The following is a 15414-nucleotide window of genomic DNA, read 5'->3' as shown; positions in this document are numbered from 1 at the left end:
TCATTCATCCGGAACTAACAGTCTTCTCACCTTTGAGTGATTTGTATGGCGTCGTATGAAGTCTGTTTTGTTATCGTTACTTATTTTGCAGATCTTTGAAATTCCCGTGCCCAAGCCCAATTCTTCCAAAAGTGTTTGAATGTGGAATGTTTTCCATACAAATGTAATATTATTATTTGCTTTGCCAATTGGAACAATGACATATTGTGTTTGAAGGCGTTTTGAATAATGATGTGTCTCTGGATTGTTTAAAATTACCTTCGGATTATTGATTCGAACTTTTCTTTTCAAATCAACAATTCTCCTTTTCACATGTTTCTCTACCTCCTCCAACCATAAAGCCATTTGTGTGTTTGGTACTTTATGTTCATCAATTTGTTCTCTCATCCAATCCATCAGTCCTATTATTTTAAGTTCCATTGCTTTATTCTAGCTAATCCATTTAATGACTCTACAATTTGGTGCTTTTTAAAGTAATGCACACACACTGTTGGAATGAGGCCTCAAACCTCATGCAGGCAACGATACATTAAATAAACGTCCAAATGTTCAGAGCAAAGGTTAAATCTTCCTGTCTAGACGACTCATTAAGTATCTTTGAACATATTTACTTTATGCCATCTACTTTGAAAAGGGTGCACAGCCTCAAAGATGTAAAACAGCAAACAGGAAGCTCATCACTAAGGGTATCTGACACCTGATGTTTGGTGTTGTATCATGGGAAAATTCAATACAAGGTGAGAATAATGATGCACCTCGACTGGGTTCAATTCCTGACAAAATAGGATTCGACTACAAACTGTTATTCTGGTGCTTTGCAGACAGGATAGAAAAGAAGAACCACCTTTAGAGGCCATTTTTCCCCGCAAAGCAGGGGTTGGCCTTTTTCGGGAGCCGTGGTTGTTGTTGTTTTTCGGTCCCCTTTTTGAAGCAATGTTTTACGGCCGGATGCCCTTCCTGACGCCAACCCTTTTTGTCGCCTTTAACGACAAACAGGGAATTACCAGTGAACTGGTACTCAATTAGCCGACCTCGGAAGGATGACAGGCTGAGTCAACCCCCCTGGCGTTAATTCAGCGATCGACCGGGATTCGAACCCAGGATCCTAGGATCCTAAGCTGGCACCCTAGCCGCTAGCCCAACACCAGGGTTGCAGCTTTGCTTTGCAGCTTTGCTTTGCAGACAGGATGTTGCATCATAATGTGCAGCAGGTTTTGGAAGGTACATTATGCTGGCTATCCCATCTGCTAGTACTCACTGGTATATGTTTATAAGCCCGATGGTACCTTAGTCTGAGTTCCAAATCTTTGCCATCATTTATAAGGGGAATTGCATCAGTAGTGGAGATACGCCTTAAAAATGATGCAACCAGGACTCTAAAATTTTGATCGAGTTCCACTCACTTAAGCACAAAGACAAACCAATACATGGAAATGACATCTGCTTAAAGGTTCACAGAGGAGAAACTGCATGAGCAAAAGTATAAAAAGAAGGCAAAAAAAAAGAAAAAAGAATGCACCAAAACAAATTATTCCATTTTCTCCACCTGTAATTAGCACTCTAAATTTCTGCCTCGAAAATTGCTGCTTTTATTCATTCTTTTTACAAAACGAGAAGAAGAAAAAAACTTCAAAAAGCCCACCCAGGACCAGCTTGTGAAAAGCCGTTCATTCTGAAAAGACAGAACGAGCCATAATGAGAGAGGCAGAGTGTCTTAATTATCTAAAGAGAGGCACTCAACACTGAGAGCGTCGACTTTTGTCACAAGGTCCTAATGAAGCAGAAGGTGGGAGGCTCCATGCCCCGCCAATCCTCTTAATAAACGGAACCTATGCTTACCACTCTCCCACCCAAATACAGACATAAGTCAAAACCCATTTGGAAAACAAAGCAAACTCCCCCCCCAAAAAACCCAGAATTTACATAAATGGTTTTTCTCAATTACAACTTTATATGTTTGTTCCATTATTTCTTAAAGTATCGGAGACAGTTGCATTTGTCATTGTATTACAAGAAGGAGGAAAGAGAGCCTTTTGAGCAGCTGGTCTTCATTTGTAGAACTTCATTGAACAGTGAGCAGAAAGAGTCTCTTGGAATCGCCGGTATGAAAATATATGCAGAAAATGAAAAAAAAAAACTGTTGTACCAGCAGGGACCCGTGGAAACTCCGTGGATTGCAAAATGTGACTTCAAGTTCTCAACACCCCTCTACCAACCTCAAGTCCTCAAAAACCTCCCTCCACCTCCCCCTAATCCCAACTCTTCAAACCTTCTCCACCCGTCTTCGAATGCTTTCTCCACTACAAGTCTTCAACCCCCCACCCCATCCCAAGTCCTCCAACACCACCAACCGAAAGCATCAACCCCCCTCTCCCGACTCCATGCACATGCACCCCCTCTCACTCCCCCTCCCCCACCACAACTCTCTGTCCTCCACTCCCCTTTTCTTCCCGTTCTTAACAACATTCCCCTTCTCGTTCATCAATGAGACCAATATTGAAATAAATTAAAAAAACATTGAATAACGCTGTTTAATTCATAATATTGCGAGATTGTCCCTTCTCACGATTCTTCAGTGAAAATAGAGGATGAGTATGCTAAATGAATAAAAAAACTAGAACAATGCGACTAATGTCGCCAATATGCCTCCGCATAGTCCCACATCAGGTAGATGCCATCACTCTGAATACGTATGGGTAGGGGATCATGTTTGTGAAGTTTCGTGTTGATCGGATAAGGTTCGTTTTTCTATCCAAGATGGCTGCCAAACCACGTGACCTATGACATCATCATTTTCAAACTATATGCAACAGTGCTGTTAGATGATGTTTGTAAAATTTCGCATCAATAGGGTGAGCGGTTTCAGAGATATCATTATTTAATATTTTCCTTCAATCCAATATGGCTGCCAAACCATGTGACCTATGATGTCATAAATTTAATATTTCAATACAAATGGGTCATAGATCATGTGCATGCAATTTCTGATTTTAGGATAAGGAATTCGATTAAAACATTTTTGGCTGGTATACCACTTCACCTATGATGTCGTCATTATCATGCTTTTGTTCCCCATTGGGAGCACTTGACAATGTGCCAAGTTTCAAATTTTTCCATTCAGCGGTTTCCAAGAAATAATTTTTTAATTATTTGCTTTTAATCCAAGATGGCTGCCATACCACTTGAGCTATGATGTCACAATTAGCATAAAATCATTCTGCATGGGCGTCATTCATACCCTGAAAGTTTCGCCTCAATCGGACATATGGTTGCGGAGAAAAACGAAGTTTAGCCCGTACTGACGGACGTACGTACGTACGGACGTACAACCCAAAAACAATGCCTCTGGCGACTTTGTCGGCGGAGGCATAAAAGGCCATTGGTAATGGCAAATATATATATACTAGCGGGGTCACCCGTGGGAATCCCACGGGCATGGATGTGTGTGACATTTCGACATATTGAGTTATATGCTGCACATTCATTTTTACAAAATGGTTACTGGCAAGTCATCAGATCCAGAAATGGTGTGAATTTAGTTATTTCACATAATATGTGACCCCTCACTCTTCTCCACCTGACACTCTCCTGTCTCCACCTGACACTCTCCTGTCTCCACCTGACACTCTCCTCTCTCCACCTAGCACTCCTCTCCTCTCCAAACCCTCACATCCCTCTCCTTTCCAATCCCTCACCTCTCCAATCCCTCACACTCCTCTCCTCTCCAATCCTTCACACGCCTCTCCAATCGCGCCTCACACTCCTCTCCAATCGCGCCTCACACTCCTCTCCAATCGCGCCTCACACTCCTCTCCAATCGTGCCTCACACTCCTCTCCAATCGTGCCTCACACTCCCCTCCAATCACTCCTCTCCAATCGTGCCTCACACTCCTCTCCAATCACGCCTCACACTCCTCTCCAATCGTGCCTCACACTCCTCTCCAATCGCGCCTCACACTCCTCTCCAATCGCGCCTCACTCGCCTCTCCAATCGGCTTTCCCCGTCTCGTTTCTCTCCTTTTTCTCCCGTCTCGTTCTTTTTCTTGCTCCAAATCGGCCCGTCGGAATCGGAAATCGGCCCGTCTCGCCCGTCGGCCCGTCGGAATCGGAAATCGGCCCGTCTTGCTTTTGTGCTTGTGCGTAAATAAATTGTGTTCATGACACCATTTCTGGTGTTGGGCTAGCGGCTAGGGTGCCGGCTTAGGATCCTGGGTTCGAATCTCGGTCAATCGCCGAATTAATGCCAGGGGGGTTGACTCAGCCTGTCATCCTTCCGAGGTCGGCTAATTGAGTACCAGTTCACTGGTAATTCCCTGTTTGTCGTTGAAGGCGGCAAAAAGGGTTGGCGTCAGGAAGGGCATCCGGCCGTAAAACATTGCTTCAAAAAGGGGACAAAAAAACAACAACTACCACGGTCCCCGAAAAGGCCAACCCCCGCTTTGCGGGGAAAAATGGCCTCTAAACGGTGGTTTTTACACCATTTCTGGATCTGATGACTTGCCAGTAACCATTTTGTAAAAATGAATGTGCAGCATCTAACTCAATATGTCGAAATGTCACACACATCCATGCCCGTGGGATTCCCACGGGTGACCCCGCAAGTTTGCATTGACGTTCGTCGATGGACTCGTTCGCCCGTCTCATTCGTTTTCTTGCTGCATCCTGTTCAAGTCTGCGTTCTTCATCGATCGTCTCATTCATTTTGGAAATAGAAGTTTCCACGCAGCGCATGAATTGTCACGATCCTCAAGAGGAATTTGTCTCGTAATCATCAAATGATGAATGGCAAGTAAATTATATTGTGGAAAATTAAAGATTTCAAATAAACCTATTTAAAGTGTATTCGCACATAACTAATTTTAAAAAACGAAGAAATATCTCTCGGTAATTTCCTGAAACATATTTTACTTCCGGCTAATAATGTTGAATTAAATAAAAACGAAGAAATATATGTCGGCATCATTGTTGACGTTTTTGTGACGACTGTCATCAAACGAAAAAGTAATATATCTTAACGGAAAAGCAAAAGCGAATTTTTAATATATATCGACACGTTGCCGTCGGTGTCATGTTGGGCGGTGTATGATACACCATGACGCGATTTTTAAAAATATATCTCTGCATTTTCCCGCGTGTGTGGAATGTTCTCAATTATTGCTGACACCGAGTCCAAAACCATCGATAAAAATGAAATCATATGGTGAGTTAGATTGGAGATAAAGGCGTGAGAGAGACTCAATGGCCTTGAAGTTGAAGTTACAGGCGTTTGAGAATTCATTTCGTTCTATAAACGGCAACTTTCATTGGATTTCCTTCCCGTTTTTTTTCAACCGAGTCGAAAACTATGTTAGCGACTGTGAAAAATGAAATGATATATCGAATTTTTAATATGTATCGACACGTTGCCGTCGGTGTCATGTTAGGCGGTGTATGATACACCATGACGCGATTTTAAAAAATATATCTGCATTTTCCCGCGTCTGTGGAATGTTCTCAATTATTGCTGACACCGACTCTAAAACCATCGATAAAAATGAAATCATATGGTGAGTTAGATTGGAGATAAAGGCGTGAGAGAGACTCAATGGCCTTGAAGTTACAGGCATTTGAGAATTCATTTCGTTCTATAAACGGCAACTTTCATCGGATTTTCTTCTCGTTTTTTTTCAACCGAGTCTAAAACTATGTTAGCGACTGTGAAAAATGAAATGATATATCGAATTTAAAATAGATATCGACACATTGCCGTCGGTGTCATGTTGGGCGGTGTATGATACACCATGACGCGATTTTAAAAAATATATTTCTGCATTTTCCCGCGTGTGTGGAATGTTTGTGGAAAATTAAAGATTTCAAATAAACCTATTTAAAGTGTATGCGCACATAACTAATAAAAAAAACGAAGAAATATCTCTCGGTAATTTCCTGAAACATATTTTACTTCCGGCTAATATGTTGAATGAAATAAAAACGAAGAAATATATGTCGGCATCATTGTTGACGTTTTTGTGACGACTATCATCAAACGAAATAGTAATATATCATAACGGAAAAGCAAAAGCGAATTTTTAATATATATCGACACATTGCCGGCGGTGTCATGTTGGGCGGTGTATGATACACCATGACGCGATTTAAAAAAATATATCTCTGCATTTTCCCGCGTGTGTGGATTGTTCTCAATTATTGCTGACACCGAGTCTAAAAGTAAAACCATCGATAAAAATGAAATCATATGGTGAGTTAGATTGGAGATAAAGGCGTGAGAGAGACCCAATGGCCTTGAAGTTACAGGCCTTTGAGAATTCATTTCGTTCTATAAACGGCAACTTTCATCGGATTTTCTTCCCGTTTTTTTTCAACCGAGTCTAAAACTATGTTAGCGACTGTGAAAAATGAAATGATTTATCGAATTTGATTTGAAATAAAACTGGGGGAGAGCAAGACACCACGGGCCTACAAAACAGGACTCAAAGCTATGCGAGTTAATAAAATGGTGGATATTTGTTTATAGCCACTCCCAGAATGGGTGGAGCTATGGGTGGAGCTACTCTGCAAACCGAGTAAGCCACACCCCGGACAGACACCCAACAGATAGACAGACAGACAGACAGAATCATCTACGGCTATTATAATATAGATATATACAGTATATGTATACATACATGGAAATGTTGGGTGTCCTATCTGCTTGTGCTTCTTCTTCTTCTTCTTCTTCTTCTTCTTCCTTACGCCTTAAACTCAAAAGTTAGAGTTGGCGACTCAGATCTGCCTTCTCGATTCTCCTGTCTTCTGTATCTTCTTCAATCAATGTCTTGTTTTTTAAATATCTTTCCACTACATCCCTCAACCATAAATCGCTGTGTTCCTCTTGATCTTTGACCCAGAGAACTGCCTGATCATTCAGTCTTCCTTACTCAATGTTCAAGATTGAAAATTGAAAAGGATAGAGCACGGACACACAACCATAGGTTAGCATCCATGGTGTTCCGCTGAGTGCGGTATGGCGCCGCTGGTACCCAGAGTGCCCCAGGAAGTGACGGAACTTTATAGAAGCTCATGGCTGTTGAATAAAGGATAACCCCCCCTCATAGGTAGACGCACCAAACATGTAGCCTCGCGGTAGTTCAGTTATTTCTTAGTCAATGTAAGGTAGTCTCCTTTCCTGTGTTAGTTTTGCATTGAGCGGGCCAGTGAGTAGGCCTCAATTGGGCTGGGATGCCATGTGCTCGGCCTGAACAAGTCTGGCAAGGCCGAAGGGAGGAGCTGGAGGGGGAGTGGCCGGTAAGCAACGAGCCGCCAATCAGAGCTCGAGGGGAGTGGATCACCACGGCGACGAGAGGTGGGGCTTGGAACATTCGAGTAGGACTCTGGGGCGGGGCCATAAAACCCTGCCCCGAGCCCCCTGCGTGAGTCAGACGAGAGAGAACGCACGAGGACAAGAGAGAGCCAGCGAGAGCCAGAGAACAAGTCGGAGTGTTTGACTTGAATTGCTTGAAATAGCCGCGTTGTACACGAACTCTCCCCGTGCGCTGTGCCCTGCGCTCTGCGGCTGTATTAATCGCGCTTGTGGAGACGACCCGTTCCGGGCCACAGACGCGCGATCTCCTGCCTGCGTTTCCCTGCATACGTGCCGTGACTGCCAGAGGGCCACGCCGGGCGAGCTGTCCGGGAGCGACCGACGGCAAGGCGCGTTTGGCGTGCAAACTTTCTTCCTCCTTTTCCCCGTGTGAGTGAGTGGGCCCTTTGTCTGGGCTTAAGTTAAGATTGCTTAAGTGCCTGCTCTGTGTCTCCTGATCCTTGTACATTGTAAATAAATCGTGTTCTTCCTCTTATTTGACCGTTCCCGTCCTTTCCATCAATTGGCCTAGCATCGTACGAATAGAACCGCTCGAATAGGGTTCAATAAAAGTAACGGCATGATTCACGTGATACGCACACCGCTCGGGCGTACTCGATTAGCGTGGCTTGTGTGAGGTACGGTCCCCGTTCCCGTGGCAGCGTGGGTATCAAAGGTACATGCGGCGTCGACCTGATACCCTTTTCCACGTTCGCTGCGGGGGTGGCGACTCGGCCTCGTGGACACGAAGACCCGAGGGGAAAAAGGGGTTTAACCCAACCCCCCCCTTTGTAACGTCGACGGGCTTCGGGAGATCCGCAACAATATGTACATGGAAATGTTGGGTGTCCTATCTGCTTCTGCTTCTTCTTCTTCTTCCTTACGCCTTAAACTCAAAAGTTAGAGTTGGTGACTCAGATCTGCCTTCTCCATTCTCCTCTGTCTTCTGTATCTTCTTCAATCAATGTCTTGTTTTTTAAATATCTTTCCACTACATCCCTCAACCATAAATCGCTGTGTTCCTCTTGATCTTTAACCCAGAGAACTGCCTGATCGTTCAGTCTTCCTTGCTCAATGTTCAAGATTGAAGATTGAAAAGGATAGAGCAAGGACACACAACCATAGGTTAGCATCCATAGTGTTAGGTTAGCTTCCATAGCACCAGGAAGTGATGGAACTTCATAGAAGCTCATGGCTGTTTTTCTTGTTTAACAGTTCTGTGTAGTGTCACATTAATTTGTCTGTATGTCTATATGTCCGTGTGTGTGTGTGTGTGTGTGTGTGTGTGTGTATGTTGTGTGTGTGTGTGTGTGTGTGTGTGTGAGTGTGTGTGTGTGTGAAGGGGGGGGGGGGGGGGAGAGCAGCTCTTCTACGACACCAAGATACTTCAAATAAATAACAACAAAATAGGGCCTCTATTCGAAGCAATTACTTGCAGTAACGTCCACACAAGTCATTTAAGTTGCATAGTGAGCAACTGATCGCTCAGGTGTGAACCCAGCTAAAACAGGTCCATCTATGTATTGAGGATGGGTCGATTGAGAGAATCAAGGCTTATGAATGGAAGGGAAGGAAGGATAATAGGCTAGCCACGGGTATGGGATGAGTGAGAAAAGATGGGAAAGAAGCTTGGGAGAAGAATTAAAAAATAGAGGAGTGGGAAGGATGTGTTGGTGTGGGGTGAGGGAGGAGGTTAAATAAATTCCACCAAATTTACATATGTAGTAAATAGATGGCACCCAACCAAGAAGGAGTTGAAAATATAGATAACGCTGAAATAAAAAAAAATAAAAATAAAAATTCATGAAAAACTTCAACTACAGTCACGTGAAAAAGTAAGTACACCCCATGTAAAGTTTTGACTTTTTCCAACATATTTCAACATTCAGCTATTTGATCTTCATTTCAACAATATTGATAGATAAAGGTGATTTAATATAACAAATATCATGAAACATTTACATTTTGTAGTCCATTGTATAATTTAAATAAACATAAATGCAAATTTCGCATGTGGAAAAAGTAAGTACACCCTTGGCTCTAATAGGTGGTATTGCCCCCTTTGGCAGAAACAACCTCAAGTCGGCGTTTCTTATAACTGTCTACCAGTCTCTGACATCGACTGGGAGAAATTGTTGCAACCTCCTCCATGCAGAATTCTATCAGCTGTGCGATGTTTGAGGGGTTTCTTGCATGCACAGCTCGTTTTAAATCCCCCCACAACATCTCGATGGGATTTAGATCCGGGCTTTGACTTGGCCATTCCAGAACCCTCCATTTCTTTCTTTTCAGCCATTCCCTGGTGGATTTACTGGTATGTTTAGGGTCATTGTCATGTTGCAAGGTCCACCTTTGGTTGAGCTTCAACTTTCCAACAGATGGCCTCACATTATCCTCAAGCACCCTCTAGTACAATGAAGAATTCATAGTGGATTCTATGATGGTGAGCAGCCCAGTCCCTGATGCAGCAAAGCTGCCCCAAACCATAATATTTCCACCACCATGCTTTACAGTTGGTATCAGGTTCTTGTGGTCAAATGCTGTCTTTGGTTTTCGCCAAACATGTCTTCTGGTACTGTGGCCAAATAGCTCTACCTTTGACTCATCTGTCCAGAGCACATTGTTCCAGAAGTGCTGGTCTTTGCCAAGGTGTTCATTGGCAAACTTTAGTCTTGCCCTGATGTTCTTTCGGGACAGCAAACGTTTCCTCCTGGCACACCTCCCATGTCGATCAAATTTGTGCAGCCTCTTTCTAATGGTAGACTCGTGCACTTTGACATCAACAGTGGCAAGAACTACCTGTAGGTCCCGTGATGACATTCTGGGGTTCTCAGAGACTTCTTTCAGCATCTTGCGGTCTGCTCTCGGGCTGAACTTGCTGGGGCGGCCTGGCCTGAACAAGTTGGCAGTTGTTTGGAATCTTCTCCACTTGTAGATGATCTTCCGGCCAGTCGAATGATTGATTTCAAATTGTTTGGAGATCTTTTTAAATCCCTTCCCAGACTCGTAGGCATCTATAACCTTCTTTCTGAAGGCCTCAGAGAGCTCTTTTGATCTAGGCATGGTGACGCCACACACTTCAACAACAAAGAGCAAACCAAACTAAATGTCTGAGGTTTAAATAAGACAGGTTCCTCCAAGATCCTCTCTAACGATGTTCTAATCATTTGCACCTGAGCTGGTGCACCTGATTCTAATTTTAGGTATTTGAAGTAGTGATAAATGTAGGGGTGTACTTACTTTTTCCACATGCGAAATTTGCATTTATAGTTTATTTAAATCATACAATAGACTACAAAATGTAAATGTTTCATGATATTTGTTATATTAAATCACCTTTATCTATCAATATTGTTGAAATGAAGATCAAATAGCTGTATGTTGAAATATGTTGAAAAAGTCAAAACTTTACATGGGGTACTTACTTTTTCACGTGACTGTAATTCAGTGACGAGTTTTTTTCCAGCATGAGAAAGGAGATTGCATTTGCATCAAAAGACAACCTTGACACGACGTCCACACGTCAGATATGGTAAACACTGTTCAGTTAGCAACCATTCGTAATCATGGCAATCAATCCCACATAAAAGTGACACAAATATAAAGCTAGTCCAATGTACTCGGCGATCAATACAGTTCTGGTCGACGTCAAAGTCCTCGTAGCAACTCAAAATGGATATTGTACAAAAAGTGCCACCTCTGCAAAATGCAACCACAACTGAAAAATAAAAATAAATGTGATGAAGAAGAGGTTGATCTGATGGCCTCGAGGTACACACACTCACCTCTGAGCTGTCTTGCAGCCCAGCCATAAATGGTCATCCCAGTGTGTCATCCCTCGGATGGATGTGAAACTGGTCGACCCTTCTGCCACCATTAGTTGGTGGATATTACAGATCCCATGGTGCACTTTGTGACGGGTAGGCAAGCTATCGCCGGCACCCTGGCTAAATTCCAAATTCCTGCCCTGACTTTCTGTGTCAGAGTGGCAACCCACCCAGGATTGTCAAACCTAGTCAAGAAACCGCTTTGGCAGACCCAACGACGCTCGGTTTTGAGCATGGCACATGGAGAAGACAAGTAATGTTCGCCAACAACTTGTTTCCTAAAAGTGTACATTCTTGATACTTGTAGTTTATACTTGGGTTTGCTTTCAGAATTGGGCAAAATTATTTGCTTATCCCGTCCCCACCCCAGCCCTCTCCCTTCCACAGATCTCCCGATGTCCCTGTTCTCTACTGTTGCTGTGCCTCCCTCTCTCTCTCCCTCTCGTCTCCCGCTCCATTTATTATATGTTCCATGTGTTTTCGGTTTATGTTTTTATGTGTTTTATGTGTTAGCTCTTATATGAACCTCGACTTTGTATACAAAAAAAAAGAAGAAAAAAAAGTGTACATTCATCATTGGGCCCGGCACAACCACATACTTGCTATTCATCCGAGCTCTTAATTTCTTGGCCTTCCTCTTGGCTTTCTGCTTTTCTTCCTCCTTCTGGATCAAGTTTGGAGGAGCGGCCGGCTCTCCGAGAACATCAACCACGTACTTGCGAAGAGAGAGGTGTTCCTGAAATGGCATGCCATAATGCATTTTCCTTTCTTTTCCTCAATAGATAAACCTCATAAGGAGACTATCATAACATACTGACACATGCATGATACACTGAATTCTAACATTTTGTACATGTGAATTCATTCCAGAATGTCCTGAGTAGGAGAGAACAATTACAGTGCAGGAGCTTCCCCACATATTCTTCCCTCTTTTAATTAACCACAATGATGGCGGGTTTAAGGAAAAAGGTTTCCATACAAACCGATTTACCCACATAACTTCAATGCAAATGAATCACAAACATCAATATAATCAATAACAGCAGAGTGTAAATGTAACAAGAGGGAGAATTGCTTTGCAGTACATGTCCCCTACCAAGTTGCAGTTCAATATTAGAAAACACGTCCCTTTATTTGGGCGGTGTATAATACTGCGTTTGGTGGAAAATAATAAAAATAACCCGTTGTACGCACATAAAGCAAAAACATGCAGACAACTCGTCACACACACATACAACAACAACAACAACAACAACAACAACAACAACAACAACAACATGCATTTTAAAGGCCATTTTCCCTGCAAGAGCGGGGGTTAGCCTTGCGGTCCCCATGACAATCTTCTCCATTTTGCCCGATTTTCTGCATCTCTCCTTGTTAACCCCCTTGCCGGCATTTCTTCTTCCACCATCTTTAGCCAAGTCTTTCTCGGTCTTCCCCGTCCTCTACTTCCTTCTACATTCATTTCCATCACTCTTCTCAACCAGTCACTTTCATCCTTCCTCAAAACATGACCAAACCATCTCAACCTGTTCTTCTTCACAGCATCAATCACAGGCTCTATTCCCATCATCTTTCGCAATTCATCATTTGTCTTCCTCTCTCTCAACGATACTCCGCACATCCATCGAACCATTCACATTTCCACCCTTTCCAACCTTCGTTGCTGCGCTACGTTCATTACCCATGTCTCGCTCCCATAAATCATAACACTTCTCACACGTGCAGCATACACCTTTCCCTTCAGCTTCAACGACACTCCCCTCCTCATCAACACGCCACTCAGTTCCCGAAACTTCTTCCATGCACATCTCACTCTAGCAACCGTTGCCGAGTCTGATCCACCTTCTCCATTCAGCATGTCTCCGAGGTAGCAAAATGTTTTCACACCTTCCAGCTTCACGCCGTCTCCAAGATCCAACTCAACATTTCCTCCATCTGCAGCTCCCTCTGTGCACACCTTACATTTGAATGTAGCTGCCACACTGGTTAATGACCCTCTCAGACCACTACATCTTTGATGAACCCACTCAGCGCACATTGTACATTGAATGGAGTTCCATGCAAAATAATCTGGGAAAAGCCTCTAAGTGGGGACGTGGATTTGAGAAAGAAGGAGCAGAGGTGGAAGAAAACGAGATATTGGTGGCGCGGCACAAGTCGAGACGAGGAGGAGAGCGAACAAGCACGTGCCCGGGAAGAGAAAAATAATTAATAAAGAATTTTTTTTTGTTCGTTTGTTTTGTTTTTAAAACGTTGGACAAAGGGTAAGATGTTCGTGAGAGGTAGGGGGGAGAAAAGAAAATCAAAGAAACAAGCAAATACTATGAAAGAAAGAACTTATATTCACAAAATACTGACGGGGGGAGGGAGCCTGGAGAGACCAGACCGCGCATGAGGTGCGAACAAAAAACGACTAATTACACACAAATTTGCAATAATTACAAAACCATAACTAAATAGAAACACACAATAATACAAACACAATAAAATAACCAGTGTAAATTTGACAAAGACACGAATGGGAAAATACTCAAACTTTGATGTCGTGGAGAGATCGAAGCAAGCCTCCTCGCTCGAGGGACCGGAAGCGGAGGTGGGGACACACACACACACACACACACACACACACACACACACACACACACACACACACACACACACACACACACACACACACACACACACACACACACACACACAGTCGTGGCCAAAAATATTGGCATCCTTGCATTTTTTTCAAATAGCTCACAATTTTCTCTAAAAATAAGTTGAAATGGATCAATGTATTTGGTCTCCACAATTCTTTATTTCACTGTTAATATTACAGAACCTTTGTTCTTGATTCAGAACTTAATATATCCTTTTAAATCAGAAAATAAAAAGAAATGGCATCGACAAAATTATTGACACCCAAGACTTAATATTTGGTAGCACAGACTTTGGACAAATTAACTGCAGTCAAGTGCTTCCTATAGCCATGAATGAGCTTCCCACACCTCTCTACCTGCAGTTTGTCCCACTCTTCTTGTGCAAACTGCTCCAGTTCTCCCAGATTTTAAGGGTGCCTACTCCCAACTGCTGTTTTCAGATCTCCCCTCAGGTGATCAATGGGATTTAGATCTGGACTCATTGCTGGCCACTTCAGAACAGTCCAGCGTTTTGTCTTGAACCATTCCTGGGTGCTTTTTGAAGTGTGTTTGGGGTCATTGTCCTGCTGCAAGACCCATGACCTTCGATGGAGACCCAGCTTTCTGACACTGGGTTGAACATTGCACCCCAAAAAGCCTTGGTAATCTCCTGATTTCATGATGCCATGCACACATTTAAGGGACCCAGTGCCAGAAGCAGCACAGCAACCCCAAAACATCACTGAACCTCCTCCATGTTTGACTGCAGGGAAGGTGTTATTTTCTTTGAAGGCTTCATTTTGTTTTCTGTAAACATAGAGATGATGTGCTTCACTAAAGAAAACTCTAATTTGGTCTCACCTGTCCACAGGATATTCTCCCAGAAGGATTTTGGCTTGTTCAGGTGTGTTTTGGCAAACTCCAGTCAGGCTTTCTTTTGTCTCTCTCTCACTCAGCAGTGGGTTGCTCCTGGGTCTCCTACCATAGAAACCCCTTTCATTGAGTTGGCGACGGATGGTGCGAGTTGAAACTGTCATACCTTGTGTCTGAAGGTCAGCTTGAATCTGTTTGGCAGTTGATTGAGGTGCTTTCTCCACCATTCAAACAATACTTTCCTGCAATCTTCGATCAAGTTTTCTCTTGCAACAATGTCTAGGGAGGTTGGCTACAGTGCCATGGGCCTTCAACTTCCTGATAACATTGCGTATGGTGGACACAGGAACATCAAGGTCTCTGGAGATTGACTTGTAGCCTTGAGATTGTCAATGCTTGGCTACAATCTTGTGTCTGACCTCAGCCAATTCTCTGGTATTCTTTATTTTCTCCATGCTCAGTTGCAGGCACCTGCAACTCACCACACAGTGACACAAAATAGCAGAACGACTCCTTTTCTCTATTCAAACTGGTTGAAAGAGTGATTTTTATATTGCAGGCACCTGCAACTCACCACAGGCGAGTTCAATTCCAAAGTGAAGGAGAACCACCTGTTTCAAATCTAATTATTTCTAACAACTTCTAAAAGGTGCAATAATATTGTCCGGGTCATTTTAGCACTTCTGTGTTGAATAAGCTAAGATTTAGTAATTTTTTCAGGTTTTTTTGTTTTGTTCCGCTGCA

At 43.1% G+C, this 15414-nt stretch overlaps 1 protein-coding gene across 1 annotated transcript in view; it reads right to left on the bottom strand.

Annotated features, from left to right (window-relative positions):
* Window positions 1-15414, bottom strand: part of SCAPER (S-phase cyclin A associated protein in the ER) — a gene marked incomplete in the record, with an annotated part of 462313 nt that overhangs the window by 203237 nt on the left and 243662 nt on the right. Inside the window, 1 exon segment of the mRNA XM_078786405.1 lies at window positions 11767-11903. Within this exon segment, the coding sequence (XP_078642531.1) occupies window positions 11767-11903 (137 nt within the window).

Source organism: Myxine glutinosa, chromosome 11 (genome assembly GCF_964187855.1).
Source record: "Myxine glutinosa chromosome 11, kmMyxGlut1.1, whole genome shotgun sequence".
Classification (NCBI taxonomy): domain Eukaryota; kingdom Metazoa; phylum Chordata; class Myxini; order Myxiniformes; family Myxinidae; genus Myxine; species Myxine glutinosa.
Note: the sequence above shows the minus strand (reverse complement) of the source record. Positions and strands in the feature narration are given on the sequence as shown.